The sequence below is a fragment of the Filicampus tigris genome, chromosome 17, assembly GCF_054856515.1.
Source record: "Filicampus tigris isolate MCC_2025a chromosome 17, RoL_Ftig_1.0, whole genome shotgun sequence".
Lineage (NCBI taxonomy): Eukaryota > Metazoa > Chordata > Actinopteri > Syngnathiformes > Syngnathidae > Filicampus > Filicampus tigris.
In genome coordinates, this window is record NC_141233.1 from 18,031,207 (window position 1) to 18,043,577 (window position 12,371).

At 48.9% G+C, this 12,371-nt stretch overlaps 1 protein-coding gene across 5 annotated transcripts; it reads left to right on the forward strand.

Moving 5' to 3' along the window:
- Nucleotides 1–397: 397 nt before the first annotated feature.
- uimc1 (ubiquitin interaction motif containing 1) lies at nucleotides 398–12,267 on the forward strand. 5 transcript variants are annotated; one of them, XR_015081877.1, is made up of 21 exons: nucleotides 399–694; nucleotides 1,167–1,288; nucleotides 1,433–1,520; nucleotides 1,791–1,909; nucleotides 2,090–2,246; nucleotides 2,489–2,610; nucleotides 2,747–3,361; nucleotides 3,695–3,816; nucleotides 4,223–4,322; nucleotides 4,390–4,494; nucleotides 5,876–5,919; nucleotides 6,029–6,225; nucleotides 6,758–6,798; nucleotides 6,894–6,969; nucleotides 7,343–7,606; nucleotides 7,699–7,771; nucleotides 8,131–8,233; nucleotides 8,341–8,389; nucleotides 8,481–8,517; nucleotides 11,299–11,352; nucleotides 12,195–12,267. XR_015081877.1 is itself a non-coding variant. In XM_086012676.1 (20 exons), the coding sequence occupies exons 2-20, from the start codon at nucleotides 1,169–1,171 to the stop codon at nucleotides 9,709–9,711; spliced, it is 2,604 nt and encodes an 867-aa protein (XP_085868802.1). In that variant the 5' UTR covers nucleotides 399–694; nucleotides 1,167–1,168; the 3' UTR covers nucleotides 9,712–10,158. The 5 variants fall into 5 exon arrangements, 4 of the variants coding, with proteins under 4 accessions (XP_085868803.1, XP_085868802.1, XP_085868805.1 ...); XM_086012676.1 differs by lacking the exons at nucleotides 11,299–11,352; nucleotides 12,195–12,267 and adding an exon at nucleotides 9,540–10,158; XM_086012679.1 differs by lacking the exons at nucleotides 399–694; nucleotides 11,299–11,352; nucleotides 12,195–12,267 and adding an exon at nucleotides 9,540–10,158 and having other exon boundaries at nucleotides 1,285–1,346.
- The last annotated feature ends 104 nt before the right edge of the window (nucleotides 12,268–12,371 follow it).

The following is a 12,371-nucleotide window of genomic DNA, read 5'->3' on the forward strand; positions in this document are numbered from 1 at the left end:
ACATGTTTTCAGAAAGACTTTCCCTGGTTCTTAAAATTGCCCATCAATATATTTGTCCAAAAAAATGACCAAACCTTTGGTGCAAAGCACACATATAGAGGAATGAAGAATGTGCAATAAACCAGAAACCATGATCGCCATAACCCACACATGTAGTCAAGTAGTGAGCTCAACACTCAGATTGTCTGTTGCGGACATAGTCTTGCTGAAATGGAATCATCAAAAAATACAAAACAGGTTGGCTTACAAAAGGAATAAGGATTCAAAAATTAATACATTAACCAATGAAGATCCCCCTCCCCCCGACAGTCTTTCAAGACATTGTCACAGGGCAAAACAAGCCTGGCTTGGAGAGTGCCTATTTTTTCCTTAGTCTTTGAAGGCATCGTCACGTAGACGCTGCGTGACATTGTCGTCACGTGACACGGAGGAAGTCAGGGAAAACTACGTCTGAGTGCTCCGAAGATAAATTTCCGGGATTTTACGTTCGCCAGATTGAACGAGGATCACTACATATGGTCGCTAATTCACCGTTTGTAAACAAACACCTGGCAAATGAAAGTTGTTGTTTTTTTCTTGTTTTTTTTCCTCCATTAAGGTCTTTGAAGGCATCGCCAATGACGCTAGTTACGTACAGTGACGCCACTACGCAGACCGAAACAAACATGGCGCCGCGAAAGTGAGGGGAGGCGACGTGAGTGTCTTTTAACTTAATTTACTCACTTACTGTGTTCGTTCCTTCGTAAAATGGAACGACGAACAAATGAACAATTTAAGAGCCCTACATTCGTCTCGTTAGTTTATTCCAAACGTGTGGTTCTCGTGCGCCGCCATCTTCTATTTTGTCACGTCAAATTCACACTGGAGTTCTTTTAACTCGGTTTCTCACTTCATGCTACATATTTTCGGAGCAGAAAATGTATGAGAATTAACAAGGAACACCTTAACCACGACAGGAATGCACCACCGTTTAAATGTTTATTGAAAACCATAGCCTGATGGAATATAAGCCTAGAATTTGTGTGTGTGCGTGCGTGTGTGTTGTGTGTGTGTGTGTGTGTGTGTGTTGTGTGTGTGTGTGTGTTGTGTGTGTGTGTGTTGTGTGTGTGTGTGGGTGTGTGTGTGTGGGTGTGTGTGTGTGTGTCTGCGCGCGTGCGTGTTAAAAGTCATGGCGCAGCCGAGCAGGATGCCTCAGAGGAAGCAAAGCAACAGGGACGGACCTCTGCAAAGCCAGTTGGTGGACCAAGACTCACACGACGACGATGCTGTCGATGATAAGGAGCAACCGGTAGAGAGAGAGTCGAAATAATTCCTCTTGAGCACATAAGCACTCGCACACTCTGCACGTTGGTAGCTCTTATCCACCGGACATTCCCAACAGAGTAACGTTTTGACACCCGCCGTTTACAGCAGCGTGTCTTTGTGCTCTCAGGACGAGCGCTCCACCTCACCCCTGCTGCCGTCCTTGTCCGACAGAGAAAAGCGGTGGAGAGACAGGAAATGTAAAGCCCAATCTCAAGGTCGTGAATGTCTCAGCTCAGTGATAAACACGTATATGGCAAGCTATTTGAGCATTTACTGGTTATCATGGACGATAAACACGCATTTGGCAAGCTATTTGAGCATTTACTGGTTATCATGGACGTCCACCTTAAGGTCCATATGCTAGTAGTACCCTTTGTCCTCACTAGTAAGACAATTCAGTGCACTAATAGGGCAACTGTACTGCTTTAATTGGTGGGAAATGATGTGTGCTGGAAAAAGACTTTCCGTATCTGTGCCTTCCTCAGAGATGACAGAAGAGGAGATGATGGCCTTGGCCCTGCGTCTGAGTGCGCAGGAAGCCAGCGTCAGTGCGCACCGCATGCAGCAGGAAAATGCGGCTGTGATGAAAGCCATCAAAGAGAGCGTGAGTACAGTGAGAGAAAAGCGGCGAGGAAGGGCACTTTGGCAAGAAATACGTTTTTGAGCATGTTCAATGTTTCTCTGCAACAGGAAGAACTGGTTGCGAGCGTCTTTGCAACCCATGACGCTACAGAAGATCTTATTTTTTCTTCCTTGTATTTGTTATTGTTTTCAACCCTAATAGATGTTCAGCCAGAGACGAGAGCCCTCTCAGAGTCTGAGGCGACAAACCGAAGCGGACAGCGGCCGCTCTCGGCGCGGCCGCTCACACCCGAGCGGCGTGGCGGAGTCGAGCAGCGATCTGGCGGCATCGGGGGACGTCTGCGCCGACCTGAGCCAAGGCGAGTCAGGCGCAAGCCTCTACGCGGTGTCTCTGCTTGGTGTTTAATTGTATCGTATCAATCTTTCTACCTCTAACGGAATGTGGAACTCTCGGCATAGATGGAGAGCCCCTTAGCCTTGGTTCACATGGTCGCCAGCTGTGTGGAAAATCTGTCGCGGTTTGCACACTGAAGGCAAAAAGCGACTGCACCGCAAGTTGAACTTGGGCCCTGACTGCTGGTGTGTGATGTTGTAATTGTAGAGGTTGAAGGGAAAGGTGGAACGAAACCAGATCAAAAGTGGCAAAGGAAGGAAAGTCCTCTGTCGCACTTGTCACAAAGCCCCGACGTTGAGCCAGCGCTTGAATTTCTGGACTCGCCGCAGGTAACGCGCAGTGACCTTGTTCTCTTCCAAAATGCGTTCATCGGCTCGCGTACGCTCGTCTTTGCTGGCGGTGTCATTTCACAACGGAGAAAAGATGCACTGATGAGTGGGAGTCCTCTTTGCTTTTCCCTGCCAGAGCTGCGATTCCACACAGACGGACGAGCGCGCGCTGCGTCAATCGCCCGTCTTTGCCATGAGCGGTCGCAGAGCCAGCGCGGCCTACCCCCGGCTGAGCCAAAACGTGGCGGAGAGCCGCAGGAGCTCCGGCTACGTGCTTTGCTCGCAGCTCTCCGCCCACAGCCTCCCCTCCCCGGCACGTCCCCTCCTCTCCGACTCGGATACGGGAGACGAATGTGCCGAGTATCCAAAAAGCCCTGCGTTTGGCCATGAAGCGCCACGCGACGGCTCTCCGCGTGGCGATGCGGGAGGTCCGGACGGACCGAACTCGGACCCCGTCTTCTCTTCTCAGGAGAGCTCGGGCCCGTCTGCGACAGCTTCGTCTTCCCGTCCGCCCGTGAGCCCGGTATTCCCGAGGAGCCCGGAGCCCTCCGACCGACGCGCTTACTCGAAGAACTTGACGCCGTCCGAAAGAGGTCCGGGGTCATCGGCGACGGACGGGAAGCTGGGCCCCGACGTCCGACGGACCGGCGCCGACCGGCGTCCGTTCCCCGGTGTCGCGGACGACTCCTCTGAGACGGAGCTGACGAGCGACACGACGCTTTGCTGGTCCGACGAAGACGCGGATCAGACGGTACGTCGCGCCGCATTGGGACATGCCCCAAAAAGTTGTGTTTGAAGGAAGTCGGTCCCCGACAACACTTTTACCGAGCGACGCGAAGTTGAGTTCACAAGGGCGTCATAACAGGACTCACCAAAAAGTCTCAAGCGCTGTTGACGAGATATGTTTTTGGGCTCCCCAACTGGCAAACTTGCAAGGCTCGCACCTTGGCCAAATGGGGAATTGAAAATGGTATCGCTCATGTTGTCACCCGGGCCTCTTTTTCCAGGGAATGTGTGTTTAACGCCCCGGTTTGTGCCATGTTTGGGCGGTGATGATGAATTCTCCTTCCCCGTCGCGTTGCAGGCGCTGAGCTCGCCCAGTCCCGTCTACCCGGACGAGAAGCGCTTTCAGCGGGCCGAAGCGCAGGCGGCCCCTTTGAAGCGGGCGACCCAAGCGGGGCTGGAGAGCAACAGCTCCGGCCGCAGGTACAAACAAAGCAAGCGAGTGTTGCAATGCATTTTATTGGCTGCTCTTTTTGTGCGCGCGCGAATGACGGCTGTCGCATTACCAAGACGGGCCAGTGAGGGGCAGCGCTGACGAACAATAGTAGGAGAAGAAGAAAGAAAAGATGAGAAGAGGAGAAATCGCTCTGAACCCAGCACGCGCCACGGGATAATTGCTGCGGATCATGTTTCGGTGACATTGGGCCATCAGGCCTTTGCTGACTTTGAACGGGCGGGAGGGAAAATGCTCACATTGGGCCCAATTTTGAGTCGGTGGGTGGCTGGGTGGATGGGTGGCTGGGTGGGTGGGTGCGTGCGTGCGTGCCCGCCCGCCCGCCCCGCCGATGGCAAGACCATCTGTTCACTGCTCATCTCTGTGTGTTTGCAGCCTTAACACCCAGCAGCCCGTCCCCACCCAGTCGACGGTTCACTACTACTGGGGGGTCCCCTTCTGTCCACGTGGCGCGGACCCGGACGCTTACACGCAGGTAGTGGCTGGCCTACGTCCAGCGGTTGTCGAAATGTCTCGCAATGACGTCGTCGTGTTGCGCGCAGGTGATCGTGGCCCAGATGGAGGTGTACGAGAAGAGTCTGAAGGAGGCTCGGAGGTGTCTGTTGAGGAAGGCCGAGTGGGGGGAGGCCATCCTGCCGCGGGCACAGGTGCACTAAGACGAGCGCATTCAGCATCCCTGATCGCAAACGAGCGTTAATGGCCCGAGGAACGCTCGAGAGCGGAACCGACAGAGTCAAACGCGAGACGTTTCCGAGACGCTGTTTTTTTTTTTCCAAAACGAAAGTTCCCTCCGGGTCATGGAGCAAATGTATCAAGTCAGACCGCTCCAGCGACATCATCGTCATCATCAACAAACCTTCAATTACTGTCAAGTAGTGTTGTCACGATACCAAAATTTGGACTTGGATGCTATACCTGCATTCGATACCAAAACGGTACCTCGACAAAAATCGAAAATCAGCAAAAGCGGCAAAAATGTAAACTGACAAAAGAACTTCCGCTTTAAGAAGAAAAAAAAAAAGTGTTATTAGTTCCAAATATTAGGATCGACAAATTCTGAACCAAAAACCCCCCCTCCACTTATTTTTGAGGGAAGCGTTAGCAACGTATCACAACCCGTCGCTTGGCCATGTTGCAAGTGTTCCCACCTGGAGCCACGGTCGTTTTAGAACAGATCGGCTTTGCCATGTCGCTTGGCTTGTCGTGGCTGTCGGCCACGCATGCAAAAGAAATTCCATAGCTTCCTCACACGTGCGGGAGGGGCGGCGTGCCACTTCATCACATGCCGGCAGACAGGCGGCTTTGCGCGCGTGTATACTTGCCTTTAAGACAGGGTAGGTGAGCTGCGTGGTTGGTTTGCGTTTTTTTTAATTTTTTTTTATAAATACCAGTGTCAAGTCAAATTTATTTCTATAGTCTTTAATCACAGGAAAGTCTCAAAAGGGCTTCACATATGCACCAGGTCATATACACGACATCCCCTGATCTGAACCCCCAGGAGGGCAAGGAAAAAGTCCAAAAACCCCATGTGGGGAAAAGTGAGAAACCTTGAGAAGGGACCACAGATGGGGGAATCCCCCTTCCAGGATGATCAGGCTGCAATGGATGCCGAGTGGGCAACATTGAACACGCATTATAGTACTATAGAGTGTTTGTGAAAGTGATGTGATGTGTTCAGAAAAAAATGGTACTGAGCCATTTTTGTCGCCCAAAAATTGTGCAACACTACTCGAGGTACATTTGCCCAAGTCAAATTTTCTCATTGAAAGTCCAGACGATTGCCTACGGACAACGAGTAGGAAACTGTTGCAAGCTTCACTCGTCGTTTTTGTGCTCATGGTCAGCCACGATGATTTCTTTGGCAGCCTTTGTACAAATTTCCCTTTGCCCAAAATGCAATTGTGCTTTTTGCTAGCATAGTAATATATCTTTTTTTAATCCTTGTCAACGTGTCTTGATTTGGATCACCATGTCACAGAATAAAGCTGCAAAGTGATTGAAGCTGATGATGAATGATTTTTGTTGCAGAAATCGCCCTCGTCTGACTCTTGCCGCTCGCAACTTCCTCGAAGGTAAAAACTGCCTGCGTCTTTCGGCGCTCAGACGTGAAATCTGATCCACGGGAAGTGGTGGGCTTTGCTTTACAGCTCCCCAAAAGTCATTTCCGTCTCTATGTCGTAGGCGTGGCCGCCGACGGAAAGACCGACAGCCCGGCAGCCGGGGGTCGGACAGCCTTCGGCCGGAGACGGAGGACGAGGAGGACGAGGAGAAGAAGAAAGAGGAGGAGGAGGAGGCGGCGCAGGAAGAGCCGGCGGAGGAAGAGCCGGCATGCCGAGAGGGAGCTCGGACAGACGTTGACGACTGTGTCATTTGTCCAGGTACTTCCACCGTTTAAGGAGGAATTTCCACTCTGAGCGACACAATTCAGGGTGTTCTTTTTCCTTTCACAATGCTCGGGGCAGCTTGAAGACAAATGTGACAATCCCAACCCGAAGTCATCGATGACACAATGCCACCACATCTGCACAAATGAACACATTCGAAAGCGCGGCCACTGCATTTCTTCAAGAGGCGAAGCCAGGAAAAATTGGGAGGTTCTTCTCCTCGTCTCACCCAGTAACATTTCGTACAGTGGTGCCGGATGGAACTCCATTGCGTCAGGCACCAACAAAACAGTGTGACAAATTGCAGCCCAGAAAACGCCATGTTCAAAACGGAGGTAGATGTGGCAGTTCATGAAAAAGTTCATGCATGCGCACGTCACGCTTTCTTGAAAAGGCTTCCAATACAGTGTCAAAAATCGGACCTAAACGGGATGTGCGCTCTTGAACCTGCGGCGTCAATTATGTCGTACCGCTCTCTCTCTCGAAGCGTAGCGTTTACTCGTAACTTATGTTTGCCCACCCACAGAGACCCAAATGAGTGAGGAAGACCACACGGATGTGTCCAAGGTGACTGCTGCTGTTTTTTGCCATGGAACCTACCGTTACACACACACACACACACGCGACCTCACCGTCTCGTATTCTGTTGCCTTCATCGGTAGCCCAACAGCCCCGAGTTTCCTGAAACTGCGGCGAGAGATGATGATCAAGCGGTGGACGAGGACGAGATCGTGGAGGGTGAGGCGTACTAAAGGGGACAATGCATATTTTCAATGTCTTTTTTTTACAATTCGAGAGGCTTCCTGGGTGCCATAGTAAAAGGTCTGACATTCTTTTGCCAAAATACACAAATTATATTGACAAAACAAGTTGCAAAAAAAACCTAGCAACTTTTATTCTAGCGTCTGCATGCGTTGCTCATAACAAGTTGCAAAAAAAACCTAGCAACTTTTACGCTAGTGTCCGCATGCGTTGCTACACCGTTGATGTTCAAGCGTAAGTTGTCGAAAGGGTTGGAAAGTCTCAGCCGCAGTGCTTTGATGTTTTCTTTGACAGTAAACTTGAAGTGGGAGTGGCATGCTGAAAAAAGGTACCTTTCACTTGCTTGCAGTCTTGGCCAACGGAGAGACTCCGACGAAGCGCCTCGTCAGCGGCGCCATGGGGAGAAAGCTCGCCCCGACCAACGAGGAGGAAGAAAGGGGGCCGGGGACGTCGCCATCGCCGGAGCCCGTCGGCCCGGGAGCTGGCGTGGAGTGTCCCATTTGCCGGGGAAGGTTCGCCGCGGACAAAATCGAGAGGCACGCGGCGGACTGCGACGGCGAGGCGGAGACGGCGGCCGCCGACCACCCGAGGCTTGCCGCTGACTGTTTGCGAGGTTGGGCCAAAATTCGCAGCCACTGTTCCGCTCTTTGGCCACTAGATGTCAGCGTTTCTGCCTTTTCCCTCCTCCGCCTTGAAACGCTCCAGTCTCCTTGAAGACAAGAAGGAAACGAAAAAGGTGGGCAGCAGACGAAGAGGGCGACTCCTCCTCCACTGACAAGTATGTTGCCCAGCAGCTTCTTTGTTATTTGTTTTTTGTCCCCTTATCCATAGCGGTGCGTCGCGATAGCGTAGGCTCAATTGGGAAAAGAAAACTCATAAAGACAGGATCATGAGACAAAAAAGTGTTTCTGGTTAGCCAATTCCTCCCTAATTTCTGGATTTAAGAATGATTGTTTTTTTTTAGGCGACATTAGGATTGATCATTTCTTTTGCATTTTTATCAGCTGTGAACTGTAATCAACAAAATGATACAAAAAAAAAAAAAAACAACGAAAAAGTAAATCAGGAAGTAAACTTAAAGAAAAGCAACCCAACAGATGGGTTAATGGTGTTGCACCCCCCACCCTCCCAACCCAGACTCAAGGAGAAATGTTACATCTGCCAAAAGGCTGTGGCCTTGCGAGACTACAGCGAGCACACCGATCTCTGCATCCAGCGGCGGGCCACCAAAACACCCGGGGTAGGACTCCATATTCCCCAAAATGTTGACATACTTATTTCGGAAAGTCAAATATTGAAGGATGTATTTTTTTCATTTCATTTTTTCTTATAAAAAACACCATCCAGAAGGGCAATCTGTTGGCGGCTCTGGAGCATGTAGAAAGCAGGCATGCAGGTAAGCCCAACGCCACAACGGCCGTTGGCTCACGTCGGAGCTCAGCTGCAAAAACAGCCGTTCGTCAACTCGTGCGTGTTGTCGTGCGCAGGTGCCGCCGGTCCGTCCGGCTCCAGACGCCAGCGGGGGTAAGTTGTCAGTCACCTCTCACTTCCGACTTCATGCTGCTTTGACACTTTCGGAGGGACTCGTTGCCAGATTCACGTCACCGCCTTGTAGTCACAATGGGCAAAAAAGGCTGAAACGGACGGGCTCATCGCTTTTGTAGTTTGTGGCGTCTTTTTAGTGGCACGTGGCCCTACATCTGTTTTGGGATGACTAGTGCTTACTGGCTGACAGATGGAATGGTTCATTCAAATAATAGGGAAGTTAGTACAGCAATTAGTCGTAGTAGTAGTACGATATGCAAAGTCTACACACCCCTGTTCAAAAATGCCAGGTGTGTGTGATGATTAATTATAATAATGGGTTCATTCATTTAAGTAACCAATGAAATCAGTAGATTAAAAAAAAACTTCATACATTAAATGTCTATATTTGATTGAATCAGTCATTATCCAGTCCAGTTTTAACCAATAAACAATTTGACAGCATATTTTAAGGAATTATTTTTGGTAAATTAAACACTTTACAATTGTATCATATCATATTCATTAAAAAAAAAAAATGGTTGTAAATACATCTTCAAAAATTGAACAATTTTACAAAACATTTAAATTAAACATTTCATTATAAAAAAGATATTTAGGAAATAACTGCTTTATGATAATACATTCATTACAAATCCATTTGAATAAATGGTGAATTCTAATGCGTAGATTTACAAAAAGCAAAATGCTTTATAATACATTTGACATTTTCTTTCTTTTTTAACTATTGATTAATTCTGATCAAATTACAGGATTGAATAATGAGAATCCGTCCGTCCGTCCGTCCGTTATCTTTCGCGGTTATCCTCACAAGGGTCGCAGGCGTGCTGGAGCCTATCCCAGCTGTCATCGGGCAGTAGGCGGGGTATGAATAATGAGAATACATTTTTAAAACTTCTTCTTTTCAACCGTTTAAAATTCGTACTTGAACTGTAGCACCGGCGCTAGTTTCTTTGGAATGAGAAAAGCAGGAGACCAAATGTTGACTTGTTGACGTTCAGCGACGTCATGGGCGTGAAGGGCGAGAACGAAGACGAGGAAGCGGGCGTTTCCGTGCTGGGGCTCAGCAACTCGCCCATTAAGTCGTTCACGCCCATCTCGGAGGCCGCCGACTGTCTCGTCCGCTTCGGGCGCCTGCAGCGGCTGAAGAAACCCAGCCACAAGCCAAGGTGAAGGGCGGCGGCGGCGGCGGCGGCGGGTGGTAGGGGGCAGTAAGCCTTAATGAAGACGGCGTGTCCAACGTCAGCACACCTCGATGTCTTGGAGCCGTCACTGCTGCAACACACGCGATTTTGGAGTCCTTGTCGCGCATTTTACTGCTCATGGCGTTCAGACTCCTGTCAACTGCACTGCACTGAAATATTCCTTTGTTATTATTATTATTCTTTTTTTTTTTCTCATTTCATGTGCATTTGAATTGACTTCAACAATTTGACTCAGTGCATTTTGTAACGCGTGTTCGAATGCAAGCGCGAGCACCGGCGTGCTTCGAATGGTCGAAGCAGGTCTGGGCAATGTGTGGCCCACTTGACTGAACTTGATCACCATTTCTTGCATTCATTAAGCTCTTATTGTTTTTTTCAATGGTTTATTGTAAATAAAAGATTGTTCAACGTGAAACGTATATATGACTTTTATTTGAATGAATGCGTTATGCTTAGCGGAATTGATTTGATAGGACACGATTTGGAGTGGCTCACGTGTGCCTTTATAACACTCGACAGTGCATGTCCGAGCACAAGAAAGCAAGAAGTCTTTTTTTATTGGTGGGGGCTCTAGGCGTATCAACCCAAAAATGGAATTCTGCTGTTTCCGTCTTTGAGATTTTTTTTTTTTTTTTTTAAATGCAATACTGCTTATTTGGAGAGTATAACTCTTGCTTTCCATTGTTTGAGTTCATCAAAAGCACCGTAGAAAACCCCGGGTATTTGTTGTGGATTCAAGAAAACTTATTTTGCGTTCTGATAGTGGTTTTTGATAAGTGTATATTAACGGAGTGTTCCCGCTAACAATTTGTCTGTTGCTGCTTTTCATTGGGCAGCTCTGATATTCTCCAAAACTCGCCTTTGTACCCCAGGCACGTATATGTCCAATATGCCGAGTCGCGACGTAACAAGTCCATTCGTGTTTCCTGTTCAACTCATTTTGTGATTTCATCAGGTTGGAGCTTTTGTACTTCCTCCCCAAGTGCGTGCGTGCGTGCGTGCGCGTGACGTGACCCGACGCATTGAGACATGCTTGTGTTTTCACAATGTGCCAATGCTCCCTCGCAGCCAGGCAGTGCTGCGCCCCCCTTTATGCGTCCGCCTGTCTTTGTAGTTAGCGTTTCTTTTTGGGAAGTGGGCTGCCACTTTCTTCCTGTGCATGCCTGAGAGTTGATGGCTGAGCTCACTCGGTTTGTAAGAGGACACAGCAGGTGAGTCGAGTCGTCTCTTTATTTTCTTATTTCAAACAATTATTTATCGATTGATTTTTTTTGAACTCTTGATGCAGTGACTTATCCGCGATGGTTTTTGGCTTAAACTGTACCTGACCGCAGCACTTGTGACAGAATCAAAATGTTATTTTTTTCCTCTCGACAACTTGAATGCTTTCAAACTTGTTTGACCCGATTGGCAGACCCCGCCGGCTTGTTTGAATTCTTCCTCCAGCGCTCAGTCACCGTCTGGCATATCTGTCTTCTTTTTGCTCTTAGCCTTCACAGGAATACTCGTTAAAAATCTGTCATTCATCCAGATGTTCTTTGTGTTTTTTCGACAGATAGCGTTTTGGGCATTCCAGTGCGCTTGAACAGCGGGCGTGCGTCTAAGCCAGGTGAGGCGCCGTCATGTTTGTTGTAATATATGTTGAGTAGTACTGTACGCGGACGGATGTGCACGCCTCTAAGCGAGCGTCCTTGGGCCCAATATGACCTTGTTCAATGGTCTCAGTCTGTTGACCTTGTACTTAGTTGCTTTGTTGTCTTGAATTCATAGTTGGGTGGAACGGCGTTAATCCAAGGGAATACCTTCCCGACGTACCCACCACGGCGATGTAGACCATTGAAAAGATAAGATAAGATAAGATAAGAAGGCCTTTATTGATCCCACAGTGGGGATCCGTATCTACTTTTATCCCTCCCGCGTGCTTTGGACACTTCCAAACTTAGGAAAACACCTCCTTTTTTTAAGAGAAGTATTCCTCAGCACTTGTTCCCTGTCGGTGTCAAGAAGCGGGATACGATGGTAGAAGATCACTTTGAGGACATGAGAATACTCGCTCGTACAGTTGTCCAAATAAAGGTCAAACAAAGTGTGCGTGCTTCGAGATGTTTCTTTGTCCGGCTGACAAGAAAGTACACAGTTTGCCTAAAGTAAGTCCGCTGTCTTACGTGCTACGCCGTGGACTGGCTCGTGGGAATGAGCGTAGGTGGTAATCACGAACCTTTTTAACAAATGCTACTTGAACACACACACACAGGAGCGCAACGCATTCAAAAGGAGAAAGACAAAAGGGTTAAGGGGACATCCGAACACCAAACATTTCATTTGGTCCGAAGTCTCCCAGCTGATTGCTAACACGTAATGCCAAGCACTGCCGATATATTAGCATCGATGTTCCAGCGAGTCAAGTGCCGCTCGGAACACATTTTGTCCATTTGAATCTTGTCGGCGCAGGTGAATCAGAGCATCGCAAAGACGAGCCAAAATGAACGGCGACATCTGCACCCTCCACGTGGACGGTATCCCTCTGGACACGCTCAGTAAGGTGCATGCACACCCTGGCTCCTGCCTCACAATCCTCTTGCACACTCCAAGGCCCAGGATGCGCTGCAGCCGAGCATCTCGAGCCGA